General features: G+C 41.8%; 1 protein-coding gene across 1 annotated transcript in view; it reads right to left on the bottom strand.

The window, feature by feature from the left end:
• Nucleotides 1-262: 262 nt before the first annotated feature.
• CAPN8 (calpain 8) overlaps nt 263-20,241 on the bottom strand; it is a 30,212-nt gene continuing 10,233 nt past the window's right edge. Inside the window, exons 3-21 of the mRNA XM_071579361.1 lie at nt 19,537-19,655; nt 18,261-18,394; nt 17,808-17,976; nt 16,828-16,911; nt 15,902-15,987; nt 14,496-14,570; nt 13,338-13,498; nt 12,455-12,630; nt 10,468-10,479; nt 8,597-8,808; nt 7,965-8,001; nt 7,238-7,303; nt 6,270-6,327; nt 5,697-5,761; nt 4,466-4,534; nt 3,112-3,190; nt 2,090-2,206; nt 1,429-1,487; nt 263-504 (exon numbers count right to left, since the gene is read on the bottom strand). Coding sequence (XP_071435462.1) covers nt 481-504; nt 1,429-1,487; nt 2,090-2,206; nt 3,112-3,190; nt 4,466-4,534; nt 5,697-5,761; nt 6,270-6,327; nt 7,238-7,303; nt 7,965-8,001; nt 8,597-8,808; nt 10,468-10,479; nt 12,455-12,630; nt 13,338-13,498; nt 14,496-14,570; nt 15,902-15,987; nt 16,828-16,911; nt 17,808-17,976; nt 18,261-18,394; nt 19,537-19,655 — 1,802 coding nt within the window. The 3' untranslated portion in view covers nt 263-480. The remainder of the gene's footprint in view (nt 505-1,428; nt 1,488-2,089; nt 2,207-3,111; nt 3,191-4,465; nt 4,535-5,696; nt 5,762-6,269; nt 6,328-7,237; nt 7,304-7,964; nt 8,002-8,596; nt 8,809-10,467; nt 10,480-12,454; nt 12,631-13,337; nt 13,499-14,495; nt 14,571-15,901; nt 15,988-16,827; nt 16,912-17,807; nt 17,977-18,260; nt 18,395-19,536; nt 19,656-20,241) is intronic.

The following is a 20,241-nucleotide window of genomic DNA, read 5'->3' on the forward strand; positions in this document are numbered from 1 at the left end:
TTGCCTCTGAGCTCCTCACCTCAAGCTGCCAGAGCAGCTACACAAATTTTGCTCACACTCTTGAGCATGGATTTCTCTCTGTAATGCATATCCTGGACATTGCAGACAATAAGGGTCCCTTCCAGGATTTTGAATGCTGCTGAACTTTGGTGCACAGTCAGAAGTCAAACAAAAATCCCCTGGGTCCACCTGTGCTAAGTCAAAATTTATGAGATTTCAACATGACACAAAGGAATACTCATTAGGCAGGAAAAGTAAAGAAGTTCAGTTTGGGGTTTGCTTGTTTATTTCTTTATCTTTTTATGTTTAAGAGTGCTTTTATTTTATAACTGACAGGAGGTCATTTTTAGTGGCTTAAAATACCTTGCCAGTAATTTAAAAAAAAGTTTCTCTCTGTTTTTCATAACAAGGAGATGTCAAAAAAATGGTTCCATGTTCAGAAGTGCCTCAGATGTCTCTGCTGAATTGATCAACCATGGTTCAAACCAGTGTGCAGCATAGCCACTGAGGGAAAAACAGAACAAGGAGTCAGGCCATCTGGAAGGTCTACAGGATGCCACTGGGGCACTCTACTATGGCTCTGGGAGAACAAGTTGGGAAAAGCTGGAGTTGCATTTTAATCTCTTGCACATGTAGTATTCATCTGCTCTGGAGCTTCAGGGAAATCTATTGCCAGGATCAGCCTCAGACATTGCAAGTGGGATCTCTTCTGGAGAAAGACCAGTTCTCCAGGGCAAGCTAGAGAAAACTTGGACTTTCAACCTTGAAGAATTCTAAGGTGGGTGTGTGCAATGCACAATTTCAGCTAGTTTTCACTAACTATGACTGAGGGTCACAGGGCTTCCTATCTATCCTACTCCCTTTGAGCCAATCTTCAGCTGAGAGGACTAATTGGATGGACCTCTTGGGGCTGCTTCCAGCTGCTTCCTGAGATATATTTGTATTCTGCAAGGGAAGACTCAAGATGATTGCTTTTATAACAGCTCCAACAAGAGAAATTTGCATTAAAAACAATGTGGGGAAAAATAGACCTGGCATCTTAAAAGGTTTCTTCTCATTCTGGCAGGTTGATCAGTACATTTTCTGCCAGACAAGAACAGTTCCCTGCTGTGTGTTTTCTAATGAATTGACCGCTGCCCTCTAAAAGAAGATAGTGAAATGCACTCTGTAAGCATCTTTTCAATCAACCTTAGAAGCTTTGAATGTATCTTTACTTTTTTGCTTATATAAGGTAAATTCATTCTACTAATTTAGACAGGCCTTCTGAGCTGAAGAACCTTTTCACATAAACTTTCCCTTTGAATCACTCTCATGTTTACCTTATAATAGTGATTAAATCACTTATAATAGTGATTTTGAATAAAAGCATTTTAGTGTGGTCCATTGCTGCAGCTTGACAAGATGGTATTTCAATCTGACTAGCCTTACCTCAGCCAGAGAGAGCTCGATAACTCCATTCTTATCTTTATCCAAGAGATGGAACACTTCTGAAATGTAGGAGAGGGAGGAAAAACTTGGATATAAACTACAGAGTATGACATGTAGAGATTCACTGTTTGACAAAATGTAAAAGTCTGACTTTTACCATGATCTACTGGAAATCTAGACTGGTTCAGTAAGATAATATTACAGCTGTTCTTCCTTCCTCTTATAAGTTATTTCTAAGTTGCTTCATGGGGCAGAATAGATCTACAGCAGCAGAGTTGGCAGGAGGACAACGATAAAATCTGATTTGGTAACATCTGGTATGATCTGGGGAGAAACCTGTAATTCAGATCTGAGTAAGGACTGTAAATGATAAATGACACCATTTATGTGGGACAATGCAGGGACCAGAGCACTGCCCATAAGTTGCTGGTGACTGTAAAGCAGAAGAGAATGGTATGGTATATTATGGAAACACGTCCATGGTCATTCAGCCAGAAAGGCTTTTGCTATTTCCCTGCTGTTTCCTCCAACACACAGAGTTTTGCTGGCACCCTGACATTTCCATTAAATTTGCTACATTCACAGTTAAAAGGCCCAGGATACTTAACCCAAGCCCCATGTTTTCAGGAATTCCCCTTGACTGGTGAACAGAAGCACTTACTGAACAGGGTCTCCAAGCGGATCATACAGGCCACAAAGCCATCGAAGTCGATGGTCAGCTTGCTGCAGGCATAGCGGGTGACAATGCTGTGCTGCACCTCATCGTTGAGCATGAAACCTGAAGGCAGGAAAGCACATGAAACTCTGACACAGCGTGCTAATATGCTGTCTTTGATGTGACATCTATGGGCTGCTGCAGCTGGAGGCAGACCTGATTGAAGGTCGGGACTATTCCTCACAGAAGGTCTGTTGGACTCCATCACCCACCTCTGCAGGCCCTTTCCAAAGCCCATTGTGTGGAGTGAAGAGAGGCGTAAAGTTCTCCCAGAGCATTTTGTCAGACTGCATATTTCACATTGTTTCATAGCATACCCAGTCCTATGTTCCCCAGATAAACCCCTAATTAACAAGTCTTGGCACTGCAGCTGAATAGCAGTGATTGCAGCAGAGCCAATTGCTCACATAACACATTGGGCTCTATTCAGGCCCATATTAGTGCTATTTCTGTCTCTGGATTATTCACATAAACTCCACTGAGGACAAGACAAATCAAAAAAAACAGTGCTCCTCTCGATGCCCCTGAGCTGGCAAGCACAGCTACAAAAGTTAATAGCACACATCGGAGAGGACATAGTTGGGGCATGCCTTGATCAGGCTTGCACCTTCTCTAGTGCAGAGAAAGGTGGTGGGAGGAAATTAAGGAAAAAGAGAGTTTGGGCATAGCTCTGACAGAGGATAATTAGATTAGGAAATAATGAGGCCAAAAATAGAGCAAGTAATAATCTGATGGATAAGCAATGGTCACAGCATGGACAAAAGTATCAATGGCTCATACTGCAGAACAGAGGACCGGGTTTGATGTATAGAACAGCAAAAGGATGTAGCAGTATGTGACCGTCAGGAAGTGAGAATGGCACTGGCAATGCTGTGATCTAGGTGATGGTAGAGAAGAAAAGCCATTGGAAGTCTGCACTGTTTTTCCAGTAGTTGGTGATCTGGCAGTGTCCTGAGCAGAATACTCACCTGCTTCTCTGAGGGCATTGCGCATCTCATGGGAATCAATGGTACCAGAATAGTCCCTGTCCACTTTCTTATAGATTTCCTGCAGCAGAGGGGAAGGAGGGAATGTGGAGACAGAACTTCAGTGCGTGCCGTGCAGCAACACGATAGTGTGGGCACAGGAAGACAGGCTTGGGCTTTCACAGCTGGGTCACCCTGAGGATGTGTTAACACCAGGCTCATGAGGGGTTAAAATGGACTAATCAGAAGGCTTCTCTAGGGTTTACCCTTGGTTTGCTTTGCAGCCCATGTCATGCCATCCTCCCTGCTCATGTTAAAGCCAGATTAATGCCAAGACAATCATGCCCACCTCTGCTGTGTCCACATCATCACAGCTGTGCAGACACAACCTTGTTTTTCTGATGTCTGGGAAAGAGGCTGTCCCTATGAGCCCAAGCTCCTACTCTTTGAAACATTAATGAGCAAGGGAAATGTTTCAAGTAGACACTGGCAAGCAAGGCAGGCTGGGAAACATGTTCCCGTGGGTTGGCAGCCTCCCTTCATATTACATGGTGGTAGACAGGCCATTGAGGAAAATATACTATCATTTAGCAAACACTGCAAGAGACAAAGTCCATTTTGCTTAATATTTTGGACGTGATAACAGGCGCTTCCTACTGCCAGCAGGTTTATTATTCAGAATCAGACACCACCTAGACCTACAGATAATACTTGATTTGGGTCTCAGGGTTTAATCTGCTGACAAGCCCCAGGACAGAGCCAGGGCTTCACAAAAACCCAGGACAGATGCCCTGTGCTGCCCAACATCAAGTATGGTGGCAGCAGGATTGTCTGAAAGGGATATTGTAGCACAAAGAAGGTCTGAATTTGACCTTCCTTTAGAATGCTTGATTCTAAGTGAACTTCCTTGGATATTAAATGCTCTGCCAGAAAAATAATTCAGCATTTCTAAAAGATTGAAAAAACACAAAGCCAGGTTTTTGCAGGTCCTAAAAATATGTTCCTTGTGTTTGCTTATGCTCAGCCAGCAATGCAACATATTGCAACAGCAAAGATATGTTCATGTGAGCTTTAATAGAGCAGGCAGCAGAAAGAGCTGTCTTTGCCAACAATGAAGAGGGTTAATCTGCCTTTCCTAAAGGTATTGCAAGTTATGGAGAGCGGTGGGGCCAAGGTGAAACAGAATTTGCTTCTGCCCTGTTGAATGAGAGGTGTCTCAGAGCCCTGGAAGAAATTCCAGCCAGGAGAAGGAAGGCTTCCAAATATATCTGCCTGTGATGGTTTAACCCTATCTCAGTTCTGGATCTGTACTTCAGAGCTGAGAGGGAAGGGAAGACAGTCAGAAATGTTGTATTACCAAATACTTTTGAATCTTCATCCAAAGTGTCTTGAATTCTATGAGTCCCAAGGTGCCAGTGCTATCAGTCTGGGCCATGTTAAGGCATGGTTCAAAAATCAAGATTCCTTTATCCTTAACAAAACTGGAGAACAACCAGTTCTGATATAAACATATCACACATCACAGTGTCATCTTAATGCCAATTTAGTTCTAATTTGTAATGCATCTCCATCCCCCACAGACATGCCCACATCTTTACATTTGCTTAGCTAAAGGCATGCCAAGAATTTCTAGGCTATCTGCACTCTCAAGGAATGATATATGGGATTGCTAAATATATAGTCATGATTAGATCCACTCACATTTAATACAGTTTACAGTAGATTAGAGTCCTTAGTGAAAAAAGGGACTGGCCTCACAATGGACAATTGTCAGAAACCAGAGGCAGGAACTGCAAGTGAATGGAGGCGAAAGTCTTTTACCATGTTCTTCAGGGTGTTGATCATCCCATCCAATGGAAAATTATGCAAAGACAGGGATTTGGACTCCATGATGCTGTACTAACTGAGTTTCCTGTTAGGTTTAGGAGCCTGTGGAGTGCAGGAAAATGGCATCACTTCTCCTAACGGCCAGTTAGCCACAAGGTCCAGCTAATCCCTGATGGCCTCAAAATGACCATGTCATGAGACCAACATGAGCATGACCCTGGCAGCATAGTTCTTGACCCTCCCAGTGCACCTTCCCAGCAAATAGGAGTGCTAGCAGATGTGTTGACCTTTCCTTTTCCCTTGGCTACTCAGACCTTACTAGCTCCATGTGTCCTCCCAGCTGTGCAGAAGAGAGGAGGGCACAGCATATACTTACAGCCTTCCTCCAGCTCTGCTGCTATGAGCTCAGTGCTCTGCTCCATAAGCAGTACCTGACTTAGAGGTGGCAGCGGAGGATGTGCCTAAAATCTGTGTCCTGACAAGTGCCTGAATCTGCACAGGTGCATCCAGGTAGAAGGTCCCTGTTTCTTCCGCCTCCTATTTTTAGGGAAAAGTTTTAAGCAAAGAGACATGCAGAGCAGGTGAGAGAAGCAGCTAATGGTTAAATGGCTCAGGTTTCTGCCACCCTGAGCTGATAGAGCATCTTGGCTGAATTTTTTGCCTTCAGCCAATTGAAGTGTAACCTTAGCCTATCTTGTTAGGAAGATTTGCAAAGGAGATTCAGAAACTTTCAACGTGATGAAGCGGCATTCAAAGGATACATCTAAAAGGCTGACCATCTCTCTGCAAGTGTTAATGTTGAATCCATCACTTTTAACATCCTTTCCTATACAAAGGGGAAGCACAAGTCCAAGTAAGAAATACTTTTAGACATATTTTTCTGCAGACAACTTTGGAGATGTCAGTCACCTTAAAATCTTGGTAGCAAAGTAAATGCTCTGCCACTTCTTCCACTATTTTCCCTCCAGTTGATTAATATGGCTATTTTTCTTTCTTTTTTCTGTTTTGCACAGTAGTAGGGGGTGCTATTGGTTTTGGTGGTGCTAAGCGTCTATCTGTCCACTGAAGTCATGCAGCATCATAATAACATCTCCCAGGGTGGTCCTCCCAAGAAAGTACAGGGGGCATTGGACCTCAGCAGAACATCTTGGAAGGGGAGCACCAGGTAGCATTCCCTCCATCCCCATATTTAGAGGTTCAACAAGCCAGGAGAAACTCAGCTGAGGGCAGACAAAAACTCACATTTTCATCACCCTTAGCTGATAGAGCTGGGGTTTGTTAGCACAGATTCTGTTCCTAGCTCCATCCAATGGGAACTACATAACATCACTTACTTTTTGTCAAAACCCGGTTTAGGATAGCTTGAAGTTCAATTGCAGTCACTTCACAGTCCTAGACAGAAAATAAAACATACTTTAAGTATCAACACAAAAACTATTTGAAACAAGCTATATTCATTTACTGTCAGATGTCCAGAGACTATTTCCCTTCCATATCTAAGGCATGTAAGCCCTTGAGTTTTTTTCTAGCACTTTGCATTTACCCTCAGATATCACAGGGAGAAGATCTTCAAAAGCCATCAAAATTTCCTAGATTTTCAAATGGGAATAAGTGGTTTGTTAGGTACTATGGTGACATGACCCAGTAAATGGCAACTTTTTAACAGGTTTGACTAAATAAAGAGGTTCAGGAGATCATTTGAGATCTTCCAGGCTTATGAAAACTACAACAAAACAATACTAAAATTGGCCTCTCAAAACTCAGAAAGATCTTTCTAACTAACTGGATGTTTTCCCTCTCCAGTACCAGTGGCTACTTGTTCATTAAGAGAAAGTCTGACATGACAGCCACAGGCTAGCTCAGCAGGGCTTTGTGGATACTGTTTTTCAAATACAATAAATAGAGAAAAAGCTCAGCCAACAGTTTTCCGATTCCTGGGGCTAAACAAAAAGGAAGGAATTGGCCAGCTAGGCAATTGTCAGAATTATACGATAACTCCACAGGTAATTTATTTCACCGTGGGATAATATTTTCACAGTCCTCATTTCTATCACCCCTAGTTTCAAAGTTATTCCCTGCCCTGCATTACTGAGGGAAAAAATCACATTTTGCACCAATGAGAGGAACAATGTAGAAAATCTTCTCTATTGTAAAATAAATTGAACTGAAGCTGTGAGTTAATAAAAGGGGAGAAATACTTGGATTTTTGAAGACCAGTCAGTAAAAGGAATCGGTACATCAAATATTTGCATAATCATAACAGAGAAGTCCCCGTCTTTTTTGTTAACTTTAATCCACTTACCTCTCCAGAGAGCTTTTGGAACAGAGTCTTGAACTCATCATCTATATCTTTGTTATCAACATGAGGCTGGAGGACAGAGATGACCAAGAGTGTGGTTAACAAGGTGGTTCTAGAAAGTGAGCTGTGGACATTGTAAAGACACTGTACAGGGGTGTATTTGCAGCAACAGCAAATAAGCACTTGCTCTGCAGTCATGGCAAAACAAAGGCACTACTTAAATCATGACCAGCCAGGGGCTGACTTCATTTGAGTGTAAATACTTCCTAAGGCTGATGAAAAAGTTTTATTCTGCCTCCAAGACAGTTTTATAAAATAGCCGCAATGAAAATGTTTCTGCATTTGGCCACAGCAATTCAGCAGTTCTTTGGAAGTCTGCTTTTGCAGCTTCTCTCAGGCTTCAGGAACATTGCTTTAATGGAAAGGATCATTCTGTGCCCTTCCCACCTTCTCCTTCCTGAGCTAGAGGGTAGGACAATCTAATGTGTACAACCCACTCTACAAGGGTGCAGTTTCTGTGCCACATGGCCCAGGTACATGAAAATGAATGTGAAACTAACATGAATATACATAAAGAATCTCAATAAACAAAAATTACTTCTCCTGAGCACAAATTCTTACTGCAACCCCAGCTCAGGTAAGAAATGAAAATCTTGCTCCTGTTTTACTGCCCATTACAAAGCAAAAGTCTAGGAAAAAAAGAGAGACCTGCCCAGTTAATTCATCTAACCTCATATGGTTTTGCAGACACCACATCACCCATCATCCTAAGGAAAAAAAAAGAAAAAGAAAAAAGAAAACAATCAGAAATTACAAGTCTACTATAAAATCTTGCCTTTAAAATAATTAGCAAAACAAATTCTTTGACTATAGGCTGTTAACAAATGCACAGAACAAGCCCCCAAGTTTCCCTCTTCCAATGCTCCCCAACCCACCTCTGCCTGCCCCAACTCTTTGAAAGTATTTCCCTTGGGAATTCCAGCCTTGCTGTTCTTGTCTTGCATTCAGATTCCTGTTTTTTTCATTCAATGGCTGTTATTGATGCAAGCCTTTTTAAAGCCATCTCCTCATCATCATACTCCCAAATTCTGCACTCTTTAATTGTGGTAACTTCTACTTCACAAACCTGAGGGACCTAGTCACCACCTGAATGTTTTGAGAAGGCCATCTGAAGAGCCAGGACTCTCTGCCATGGATGTGTGTGCCACATATGGTAGACTACATAAGAAAATAGGTCCTAGAAATGGGCCCATTTTGTTGGTTAAGAGCTAAGATAGAGCACAGGGGGCAGGTGCAGTCCCTGACCTTTACCATTATGTGCCTCACCAGCAGAAGAGGAGACTTTAAAGAGAAGGTACCCACTGTGTTTTAGCCTGTTTCTCAGCAAAAACCCGCAGGCAAAACTCTCCATTTTTGTAAGGCTCAAAAGTGGATGGCACAATGAGATACTCCCCGAGGGGCAACGTCATGCGGCAGGAGACTTCCCGCAGGTTGATGTAAGGATCCGTCCGGGCTGCTGGTTTGTGCCTTGCGAAGAATGTACGGCTTGCATGAATATCTGTGTTGTTTTCCAGCTGTGGGAAATGTGGTTTTGTTAGAAACTGTCTGGTAATTCCCTGGTAGACCAACCAGCCACCCTATTTCGATTTCAATGCTTTAAAGCCATCTTAAGTTCTTCATCACATAAAATAATAAATCCATGAGTGATGGCACAAAAGATAACCACCAGGGTTCTGTCATGGGAAACAGGCAGATAATTAGAAGGGACAAGGACCTTTCTTGATAAAGATTATCTTCTCACATGCCTCGTTGCAATCGGTAATACAAAATAAATAGAAATAGCATAATGTGTGCTCATATCTGATAAAATCAATACACTGTAAGTTGTCCACATATGGAGTGTTTTTTGTTTTCACAGGCTGCTCATGGACAAATTTAAATTTCAGAATATTTTTGAGCAATTTATGGTACAGAATAAATCTCCTAATTGCACAGGAATGTAGTCTCTGATTTCTTTAAACAGACAGAAAAGAACAGCAAACAGGACAAAGTAGTAGTCATAAGGGTGAGACTTTGGGGCCACATTAGATGATTTACCCAATTTGTCTTAGCTTTGTGAAAAACAGTACTTCATTTCCCTTACTACCAATATACTCTTAAGGAAGTGAAACGTTGCACACCTCATAAAATAAAACACTGACATAAGAAGAAACAGTAGTGTAAGAATAACATCTCTGCTATAAAACTCCCATTTATGACTTCTGCTCCATAAAGATATCTTTCAAAAAGTGTGATTCAAGGACACAAGAAAAGTGCTGTATGGTTGACACAGGGTGGGAAGCATTGCATAGGGATAAGGTTTCTGTCTGTCTAAGACCAGACCATACAAAGATGTTACCAAGTATTATATAATCATTCAGTTTTTCTATTGTAAACTGTAGAAAAATATGCAAGTTTGTTCCTCTTTTGTTCTGAAGATAAGATTGAATTTGGTGTTTATTCAACAGCCCCATCCTTTCCCCTTACTCAATATTAAGCTAAGTGGAGCTGCAAAGATTAAGACAGATCCATATATTTCTCAATATATAAAGTTCATTTTCCCTTTGCATTTGCAAGGCTGCTAAAAGAACACACTTAATTGCTACATGGCCACACATTCATGAGAGAAGAAAAGTGTTGGAAAGACAAGGAAAAATTGGCAGCATAGGCTGCTGAACCTCAATAATGAGTATTGGCTATTCCTTCTGCCAGACACCCCTAGGGTCTCTTTCTTCAGCAATGAAAAGTCTCTTTGCTTCAGTATTGACATCTGGGAGGATTAGGGAAGGTTGAGCAGGGTTTGTGCATTACCAGGAGCCCCAGCTCAGAACTGTAAAAGGAATGGATCCACAGAGTTCGATATTTCTTCTATACAACATTGGCTACATTTTCTCCCTTTAGAGTGCAGAGATCCTGTTCTGCCTTCACCTGAACTAAACAGACAAACTCTGATCTCTGTTATACAAACTAGTGGAAATCAAATTTCAACAAGTAAAAATGAGGTCAAGATTAGGACTCAGATATCTGTAATAAATCCTTGTGCCACAGTCCCTTGAAAATGGTTATTTAGAACTTGAGATATTGGTCCAGTGAGATGCCATCAGTAAGGAAGAAGTCTTCCTGGTGGCTAAATTCTCCAGTGCAACAGGAGGTGCTCATCTGAAGGCTAGAAGTCTTCCGCAGGGCTTACATACCTCTTGAGGAATCTGAAAGGAAGGGAAAGAGTCAGTGTTAATGGGCTGCCTTATATCTGCATCTAAAAATAGGGGGGGAAAGTCCGATAAAGCCTCCTTCAGACACCTTTTTTTTTCCATTTTCATTTACAACCACACATTACATCATCAGATATACATAAAGTTCTATCTTGTTCTAGAGCTGTTCAAAAGGGAAAACAGAATCTTCATCCAGAATCTATAGACTATTTAGTTGCTTTTCTCCTGATACATTGTTGTGAATTACACTGTTGTTTGGAAATATTTGAGTACGTTCAGTCAGGAAGGACAAGTTAGCCCTGCTTTGCTAACCAAAACCAGAGAATTTATTACAGCAGACCTAAAATCTAAGTCTACAGTTATGGGAATATGATGACAACATAAGGCTACTGTCACTAGCAAGAACCTGAGGATGATGAGACTGTTGGTGAGGCAATTATAATAAGTAGCAGATTTCAAGATTTGGGCCCTTCTTAAATTAACTAAATTGCTGTGTTAACTTGTACCTCCAAACATAAGGCAGATTTTGAAAGTAATTAGTTGTCATGAGAGCACTGATTCCAGTGGGAGCCAAAGGGAATGTTCTCACAAAACCTGAAAGGGCTTTTAAAAATATCACCCATACAATGACTGTGGGATCTGAGTGACCTCTAGAGACCTCAGGTGTTGCTCCCTATAAGCAGCACTCCAGAAGGAAGGAGCTGGGTGACAGGTACACTCACAGTTATTGTCAGTAGGCATTTTGAGCTATGTGATTTACAAAAGCTCTGCAGGGCAGGTAGACTTGAACAGGCATCTTTTCACCTTCTCCTCCAGAGAGATCTGATTTTAGATCATCATCATCCATACTGCCTTAACCAGACCTCCTCAGCCACAGCATCAGCTGTAGTGATTAAACCTACAACAGTGAGTGACCCAGGGAGCTTGGTTCATAGCTCTGTATCTACCTGAGATGACTTAGCAGCCATGGTTTTCAAAAAGAGTCTACATCTTAAGAGTCACTTAAGTGACTTAAGAGTCTGCTATGGATAAGACCTGAGAGGATGCAGATGGATGGATTAGATGTAAAGCACAAAAGCTTCTCCAGCATTGTACTCAGTGCTACCAGCAGACAGACATCTATAATGTGAAAATTCAGGATGCTGAGGGTGTTTGACACCATGAAGAAGGCAGCTCCACATGCTCAATGAGAACCATGTGTGCATACAGACCCTTAGGCACTAGGGAAAATCTTTCTTAGTTTTGAACCATCCTGCACAAGATCTATTAGCAAAAGTCAGCCATTGCCATCTGCTCCAACCCATGCTTGCTAATGATCTTCATCCAGTGGTATCTATACAGCATTTAATTGCTTTTCTCCACATATGATATTGGAAATAATAATACTGGTTGGAAACTTTTATGTTTGCTTCTCTCCCCCCACATCATGAAAATTAAAGGTTACACTGTAGATTTTTTCCCTACATTATATTTTTAGAGACAAAAGAAACACTGGGAAAATCAGAAAAAAAGCCCCAAAATTTCTGAATCAGAACAATAGTATATGGTAGACAATGAATCAAAAAAAAATTGAAATGCAAGGGACAAATAATAATGAGAAAGAAAGTGACTACTGAGTAGTAACGATAGGCTGCAATCAGAAACACTTATTTGGAATTGCCAGGCACCCTGAGTGTGCCCCCATTTAGACTTTATAAGAGAAGATTCTCAATGAGGCTGTTGCTAAATTATTGGTTCTAGTTTTACATTGCCATCCTGTTAAACGGGGATGAAAACTGAGCCTAAATTTATTTGAATCTTCCCATATTATGTGGGTCAGGAAGAAAGGAGAGAAGGAATTGAATAATTTTGCAAAATCCAGTTCTTATTGAAGTGTAGAGCTGAATGTCAAGATGTAGCACATTGCTAATTTTTTTTCCAGCATAACAGAACAGGAAATAAAGCCTTTAAAATCAGGAGCAATCTTTACCTGATAGAGCGAATAACCAATACTAAGCAGACCTTCTCCCATTCTCTTCTGCCTCCTGCGATTCTTCTGCATCAAGCCCACCAGCACAGTACAGCATGGCTCATTCAAACTCCCCTCATGGTCATCATCTGGTTCGTCCAACCGGATTTTAAACTGGGGATTGGTCCAGTATGTTGCTAAAAATTCCCAAGGTAAGACAAAAAGGAAAAGACTCTGCTATCATGGTAGCCAAGGTGGCTGTTGCTAGACCTACAGAGAATATCTCTTTGGAAGGACTTTTGCCTGGAGTTTTTCCAGTTCTTTCCACTGAGTTATATGGGTTTATGTTTTCACAGCTATGCTGACTATCAGTTGGAGCCATGGGAAATCAAAGCACCAAGGTATTTCCTGGGAACGAATGACCAGCAGGGAGGAGCTGATATCATTAATTCCAGACAGTCATTTATCTCTACGAAATGTCCTTGGCTGAGGCTGTTACTGTTGCAAGAGGACCAAATGCCAGGCAGCCTCTCCAGAGGTCTAACCTGAAAATGAGTGGGAGACTACACTGCCACTGAACTGTGACACTTTCCTGGCTTACCCAACCCTTCAGAGGATTACTCCAGCCAGTAGCAAAAGCCATGTAAGCAGGAAAAGCAGACAGAGAAAAAAAAGTAATATAGCCACAAATTACCTGCTTAGTGGGTTGGTAATCCCTGATGAGGACATAAGTGCGAATCAGATCTTCATTTAGCCTGCCAAGCTTTTGCTTACTGTCTAAACCCCACAGAAATTGCTGCACCTCCAAGCCACTCCCACCAAAGCCCCTTCCAGCTCTCAAGCACTTATTTTTCAAATGTTTTGCCTGGGATTTCATCAACTGTCCATTTGGCTGGGTCTTCACCTTGGTAATTCTGGCAGCCCCCAGCAGTCGAACCCCGTCTCCACTGCCCATTAAACAGGGCCAGGTCCCATTTATGGACCTCGTTGTTTGTCAGTGTGTCAGGAGTCAAGCTGCAGATCTCAAGTCTGGTGAACTGCCTTTGAAAATCTGAAAATGCCATCCTGGCACACAAAAAAGACCAGGGTTAGTCCATCAGCCTGAAACAGATGAGGCAACTGTATCTGGATGCCTCTCCCAACAGTGCAGCAAACATTGGTACTACAGAGCTGCCCAAAGGCGCATTTAATTGAATTCTGAAACTTAGAACTGGCTTTTGAGAAACATAATTACCCACTCCCTAAAAGGGCTGTATCTTCTGGAGACAGTAGTTTTCAATGGCTATTACACATCATGGGCTCAGTGATATCATTTTCTGTCATCCCCAATTGTGGGCAATCCCTCATGGATCCTGCTTCATAAATAAATTCACTGAAACTGGTGAAACAATATGTGCGAGGAGACTCCACTTGAAGGGAGTAAGACTTGGCCCTTGTGAAAGCATCACTCTACACGAAAACAGTCTCAGTTTGGTGTTTTGCTTTAGTCCTATCAATGATGTTTGTTTATACCATTCCTAGTAGGTTTGCATGAGTGACAGACCTTGATTGCTTCATGCTGCAAGCAGAGGTCTGTTCTCATTTCTCAGTGCCTTATGGCCCACATAGCTGATTGCACTGGAAGACACTGGCCGTTTATCTTTCCAGACTAGGACAGAGTGACACAGGGTCAGAACTGATCCATGTAATCAGATAACTGGGATAGGGAAGGCTTCCTATTAGATCTGAGTAAACAGACTCTTCCCAAACTGGTAATCTGAACCTTTTCAATAGTGTGTTGCATTTAGGCAAAAAAACAGACCTCAAAAAATAGAGCAGCTGAGGTTCATTCTTGCCACCTCATTAATTTTATTACCATCTGGTCTCTATATTTTGGATAAGCACTGAGTTATGCAAGATCTAATAAAAGGTAATATTTGAATAGAAAGGGAGATAAATAAGAGGCTAACAATGCATGCATGTCATTATTAACCCCCCTGGTGCTGGCAGTTTTTCTCCATCCAGCTGAAAGGACTGCTTAAAGCAAATGTCGAAAAGAATAAGCTAAATGAACGACTCTCACCAAAACTCTCCATCATCGACTTGCTTATCCAGAGCCTGTTTTTGTTTGGGATCAACATAATTCCATTCAGGAGCACTGCAGACAAAGCATAAAAGCAAGCTGTTCAGTTGTTGCATTTTATTTTACGACATCAGAGTTAGATACTCTCTTAGGCTGATAAACAAGAATATATTTCTTCAACAAATAGACTTTGTGCCCCTCCAAATAACAGTACACACTACACCCTGACTACACTGGGCTGGAATCAAATATATTTGCAACAAATCATCCCTGCCAGGTGCCAGAATGTACAAACATTGCAGACTGGCTGGATTAGGAAATTCACAGCCTGAAAGTCCGTCAGAGCTTCTCCACTATCAGATCTGTTGGGGTGCCTGATATTCTGCCTAGGAAAGTAATACACACTCCAATGCTGGGGTCACAAAAGAACAGGAAAACAAGAAGGTGGAATTAGAAAATATACCGCAGAACAAAGTATTATTGTCTTCCCACTCTGATGCTAAAATGCTCAGAATGGATTCTGCTCTGATCTGCTCCCACGTGACACTGCAGTTCTGCACCTGCCTCAGCAGGGTTTTCCCTTGATAAAACAGGTGTGACAAAATCAGGATATGGCATGTGTGTGTGCCTGAGGCATCTTATCTCAGGGCTGAGCAAAGCAGCTCTGATAAAACTAATTGTAATGTTTACCTCTATTTTCTGTCCTTAATTGTGACACATCAGCATCCAGGCTGCAGTCAGTCAGGACAGGAAACCGAAATCTCATAATGTTGCACGAAAATATATATTGTGACCCAAGTGAAAATAAAACTTACATCATTTTAAATATAAAAATGAAAGAGGTGTTGAAACTGCCATGCTCCTGAGATGCCAAGATATTTGAAACCCAGACATTTTGTGAGAGATTTTAAAATTTCCATGTCCTTTTCTTAATCAACCTCCCCATTTTTTTAAGATTCTCAAGTAGATACCAAATACTCGTCTGATTTAGAGCTGAGCAACCTTAGAGTTGAAGCAGAGGCACGGTGGTTTATCCCTGCTGTAACTCCCAGGAACAGGACTGGTTTGTATATTTTACCAATGTTCTGGCACCATCAGTAGGATCAATTTGAGAAAAGCTGTCTTGCAAAATGAGGTGGGTATGGCTTGCACTGGGCGGCTCACAATTATAACAAGGGCTGTTCTCTCCTATTAGAAAGCTCTGCCTGAGGCAGGTAATAATGCCCACTGGACAGAATGGATCAATATCTAACCTTGGTAATAAATTAATAGTGTTTTATTCCAACTTATTTAGTATCTCTCCTAAATGTGCTTTGTGATTGGATTAACTGTATAGTCCCAATTTAATTTTCAATAGATTCCAAAATCCACCAAAGAGAGAGAAGCAGGGTCATATAAAAACCTACTTATCACTCCAAGCTCCAGTCCATTCTACTTCACCCCAGGGATTTCTAAGCCTCACTAGTTTCTCTGGCCGTCCTCGGTAATATACCTAAAAGATCCACAACAAACAGAGCCTGAGCACTTCCATTATTCCAATCATCACGGGGCAATTGCTTTTCAGACAGGATAAAACATGATTTGTACTTCAGTGATGCAGTCCATTACAATTTGCAATAGTTAAAAGACACCTAGATGCCTTCCACCCTTATTTTACATTATCTCATGCCACCAAGTGAGCCATTAGCTGCAGCACTCACCATTTCATATAATGACAGCAACCTGCAAGGGAAAACGTCAGCTACAAAACAGCAGAATATCTACATCCTCAAAAGCAGGAGACATTTCACAACACAGCAAGGTTGGAAAGGGGTTATCTGACATGCACATCTCTGTAATGACCCCAGTTTTAGAGGAGTGGGAATATCTTGGGCTCACTGCAAAGGTGAGACTAACAGCAGAGTTCGTTAAAGAGGCTTCTACTCCTTTCCCATCAGCACTGACTGCAAAGTATTTGCTCCTACACACGTTATAAACACATGGGGAACAGCTGCCTCTTCTTCTGCTTCTCCTTTCTGTACCCTCCATTTTGGCAACAGCCTGGCCCACCTTTACATGTTGTACCCCAGCCTGTTGATACACTACGAGTGGCAGACAGTACTCCATATAATTACACAGTGTAACAGCACAGTGTAACAGCACAGTGTACTCCATATAATTACAAGTACAAAGCTTCTGATTTGGCTAAGTATTGCAGAGACTTCCTTTTTCTCTCTGTAAGATAACAACATTTTTATTTGGTCAGTCACAGTAAGACATCAGATAGTTGAAGGCACTGCAGTATTGCAACCCCAAGCTGGTTTGCATGATGGCCCCAGAGAGGCTGGCTTACCTCCTCTGCTCCAGTGACGGAGTAAGCATGGCCTTTTACCAGCTTCAGACTTGTGATTGCTTCTATTTCTGCTGCAGCAGTTATCTGGGGCAGTAAAAGCATGCGCATTTATGACTATATATTTTGTATGAACTCAGATTTCATGAACAAGTTAATACGAGGGAAGATATCCAAAGTGGTATGCACAATGAATACCAATATTTTTGATGCAAAGTATATTAAATAAAGGTGAGATCCACAGCAAAAGCTCGTCTCTACAGTTTCATGACCCTTAACATTAAGCCCTAGCACAGAAGAAATTAGAAAATATACAATGAAATCTAAGTCTAAATGCAATTCCCAGCTCAAGAAATACACCCAGTCATTTGCAAAGACACGTTCATATGAACGCAGGCCTACCCTGCCTCCATAGAGATCTTGCATATCAGAATTTGAACGCTGGTAATTCTATATGCCACAAACCAGGATTGCAAACAAGGTAATGAAACAGGATTTAAAAGGTGTGACATTTCCAAAACATGGTCAAACATCATCTGTAACCTGAGATCGTTTGTATTACAAGTGTCAATAATCTTTAGGATTGAAAACTAAAGACAGAGTAAGACTACAGGCCACAACAAAGTATCTCAACAAATTTGTCTCTGGCAGTCAAGTGACTGGAATTGAATTTACACAAAATTTGAACAAGATACTCAGAGAATGAAAAAGGAGTTCAAGAAGACCAGTACAGAAGAGCTGTTCATGGTCCTAGACATTATCCCACACCATCTTGTAAACAGGGAGTCATGACGAGAGCTGGCTATTTAGAACTTTGTTCAAAGTTTTTGTTACTGAAATCAATAAAGGTCTCACATAACTGGGATTTGCTTTTATATCAGACTTTCATACCTATATTTAACATTGGTCTGGGCTTTTGTTACAGAATAGGCCAGAGCCCTGAGAAGAAGAGTAAGGAGATTCAAGCTTTGTCAGTCTCTTACATCGATAGAGCAGCCTAGCAGTGACCCAGCTCTCAGAGCCTTCTGGATGATTTGGTACAGGTTGGAAGGAGCCCTCCGCAGCTCATAGGACTCAGAGATGCCTCCAGTGAAATCCTCAAAGCCCTCCATAGTGGACCCTCCTGCGAGAGCCTCATAAGAGCCATTCAGCCTGTGGGAGAGATGACAAGAACTATACAAGGGGCCATCTGCCCCTGTAAGCACAAGGCACCACAGAAAGAAGGGTTTATCATTTAGTATCTCTTGGTCTGGGTGTGACCTGGGACACTAGAATTAAAGCCCCTGGAAACAGACAGTTGGTAACACCCTTCATGGATCTAGAGGGAGCTGTAAAATAAATAATGGGTGGAATGGAGCCTGCATTTGAATGAAGTGTGCTGTGACTAACACCACAGCTGCACCCCCAGGGATGCTGCCTCTTGCTTAGCCACGTACTTGGCATAGGCCTTCTCCAGTAGCGCACTCCAGAACTCATTGCCTTCCTCCGAGTGCACGAAGACCAGCTTCCCATTCTTGGTGGGCAGCCTGTCGTCCACCACGACGTCCACCCACTCCCCATACTGCCAGAACTGATGAAAAGAAGAAAGGAAAAGATGATGAGGGCTGGTGTGCCCATAATGGCTCCACACTCCCATCTTCCTACCCCTTCAACAGTCATCAGTCCCCACTGCAGAAGCCATTGTAGGGTTTCATTCCCATGATGGATTCCTCTCCTTTGTAACACAGGCAAATTGCTCCCAGCCCTGTGGAGCATTCAGCAATTTCCTAATGCTGTATTAAATTTTCTAAAAAGTAATATTAACAGCACATTAAGTAATATAGTTGCACATAACATCAGAAACGCTGTCTCTGTGCTGCATGCAGAATTTCCATAGTGGAGCATCCAGAAACCTAGCATATAGACAAAAACCTCTAAACTATCTTAAGGCTCAATCCTTAAAAAGAAAAAAAAACAATTCCCCTGCAAAGATGCTGCAAGGAGAGGTCATCTAAAGGGAAAGCACTCCATAGTGCTAATCCCTTCTGGAAATATTGGAAAATGTGTGAAATATCACTAATGCTAAATTTTGACCTTGAAAGCTAGCAATATTTACTACAGAATTTGATGTAGTACTGAAGGAAGAGAAGACAATTCACACCATAACACACTAAGGTGAACTGGTAGAAGGGAATCTAAAATTTCTATAACTTCTGTCCTCACCAGAACAGCTGCTTTAGCTTTGCAGGGTGAATCTACACTACTCACATCTGACCTGCTCACAGCCTAACCTCTAGTCAATGCAGGCTGGCTAAATCCCAATACAGTGCATCCACAGATAAGGAAATGCAGGCAAAACCCCAGGGAGGGGAGGGGAGGGAAGGAAAGGAGGAAGAACCACATTGGCCTGAATTCACTTTCAACAGCTGGCAGCGACAGAACTTGGTTTGGGCTCACACATCCTGATGGTTCAGTTCAGTTTACAAAAGCTGTGTAATTCCTATCAGCTGTGAGGCAGCAGAACCTGGATAGTGAGCAGGTTCACTTTATTTAGCTCATTTAACTTTATTTAACTCTGTTCTTATTTTCTTTTTCTGTCCTCCATCAATTTCACTTACACATTGTAAGTTTTGATTATTTTGCTTGAAACAAACAAACAAACAAACAAAGCTGCTTTTACCTAAATACTAGCATTTTCTACTTTTATTCTCAATACCCTGATCATATAGGTACCTGGAAATGGAAGATTCCAGCATAGTCCTTCTGGAAACTCTGATCCTTGGGAACCACACGGTGCAGAACATCTGGATTCAAAGTGAGAGATGCAATGGCAGCTAGGAGCCAGCAATCACCTAAAAACACACGCATTACAAGGTAGAAATTTTCATTAGTAAATAGGGAGTTGCCAGGGTGATCCCTATGCCATTAAGTCACTCTCTCATCTAGACTAAAACATCAGCATTAAGAGCCATACAAGGTCCTGACAGACCCAGTATTAGTTCGGGAATCCATTCTTGTTTTGTTATTTATCTTTTTTATTCATTTTCCACTGACCCAAACCCCATATGTACCTCGGTACCCCATATTACCACTGTGGTGGTAATTTAAATGGTCTAGTTTGTACTTTTCTATTTTGATTTTTTTAATGAAGCTATGAAAACAAGCTGCTTTATCTAAGGTTGTTAATGCCCTCAGGAGACCAAGAACACAGCCAGAGTGAGAAGGTCTTTGGGGTAGGTGAGTTGCAAAGCATGGCTGGGCAGGACAGATTTAGTGACCTGTAGACTCAAGCCAGCACACCTGAGGGAGACAAGGACTTAGAAGATGTCCAGAAGAGGGCAAAAACTCTGTGTTGACAGAAAGATGGTGGGACTTTCATTCTTGTCTTTTGGAGAATATCCAATGGATAGCAGGAACATTTGAGGGGCTATTCCTTCT

This window comes from Pithys albifrons, chromosome 2 (assembly GCF_047495875.1).
Source record: "Pithys albifrons albifrons isolate INPA30051 chromosome 2, PitAlb_v1, whole genome shotgun sequence".
NCBI classification, from domain to species: Eukaryota; Metazoa; Chordata; class Aves; order Passeriformes; family Thamnophilidae; genus Pithys; species Pithys albifrons.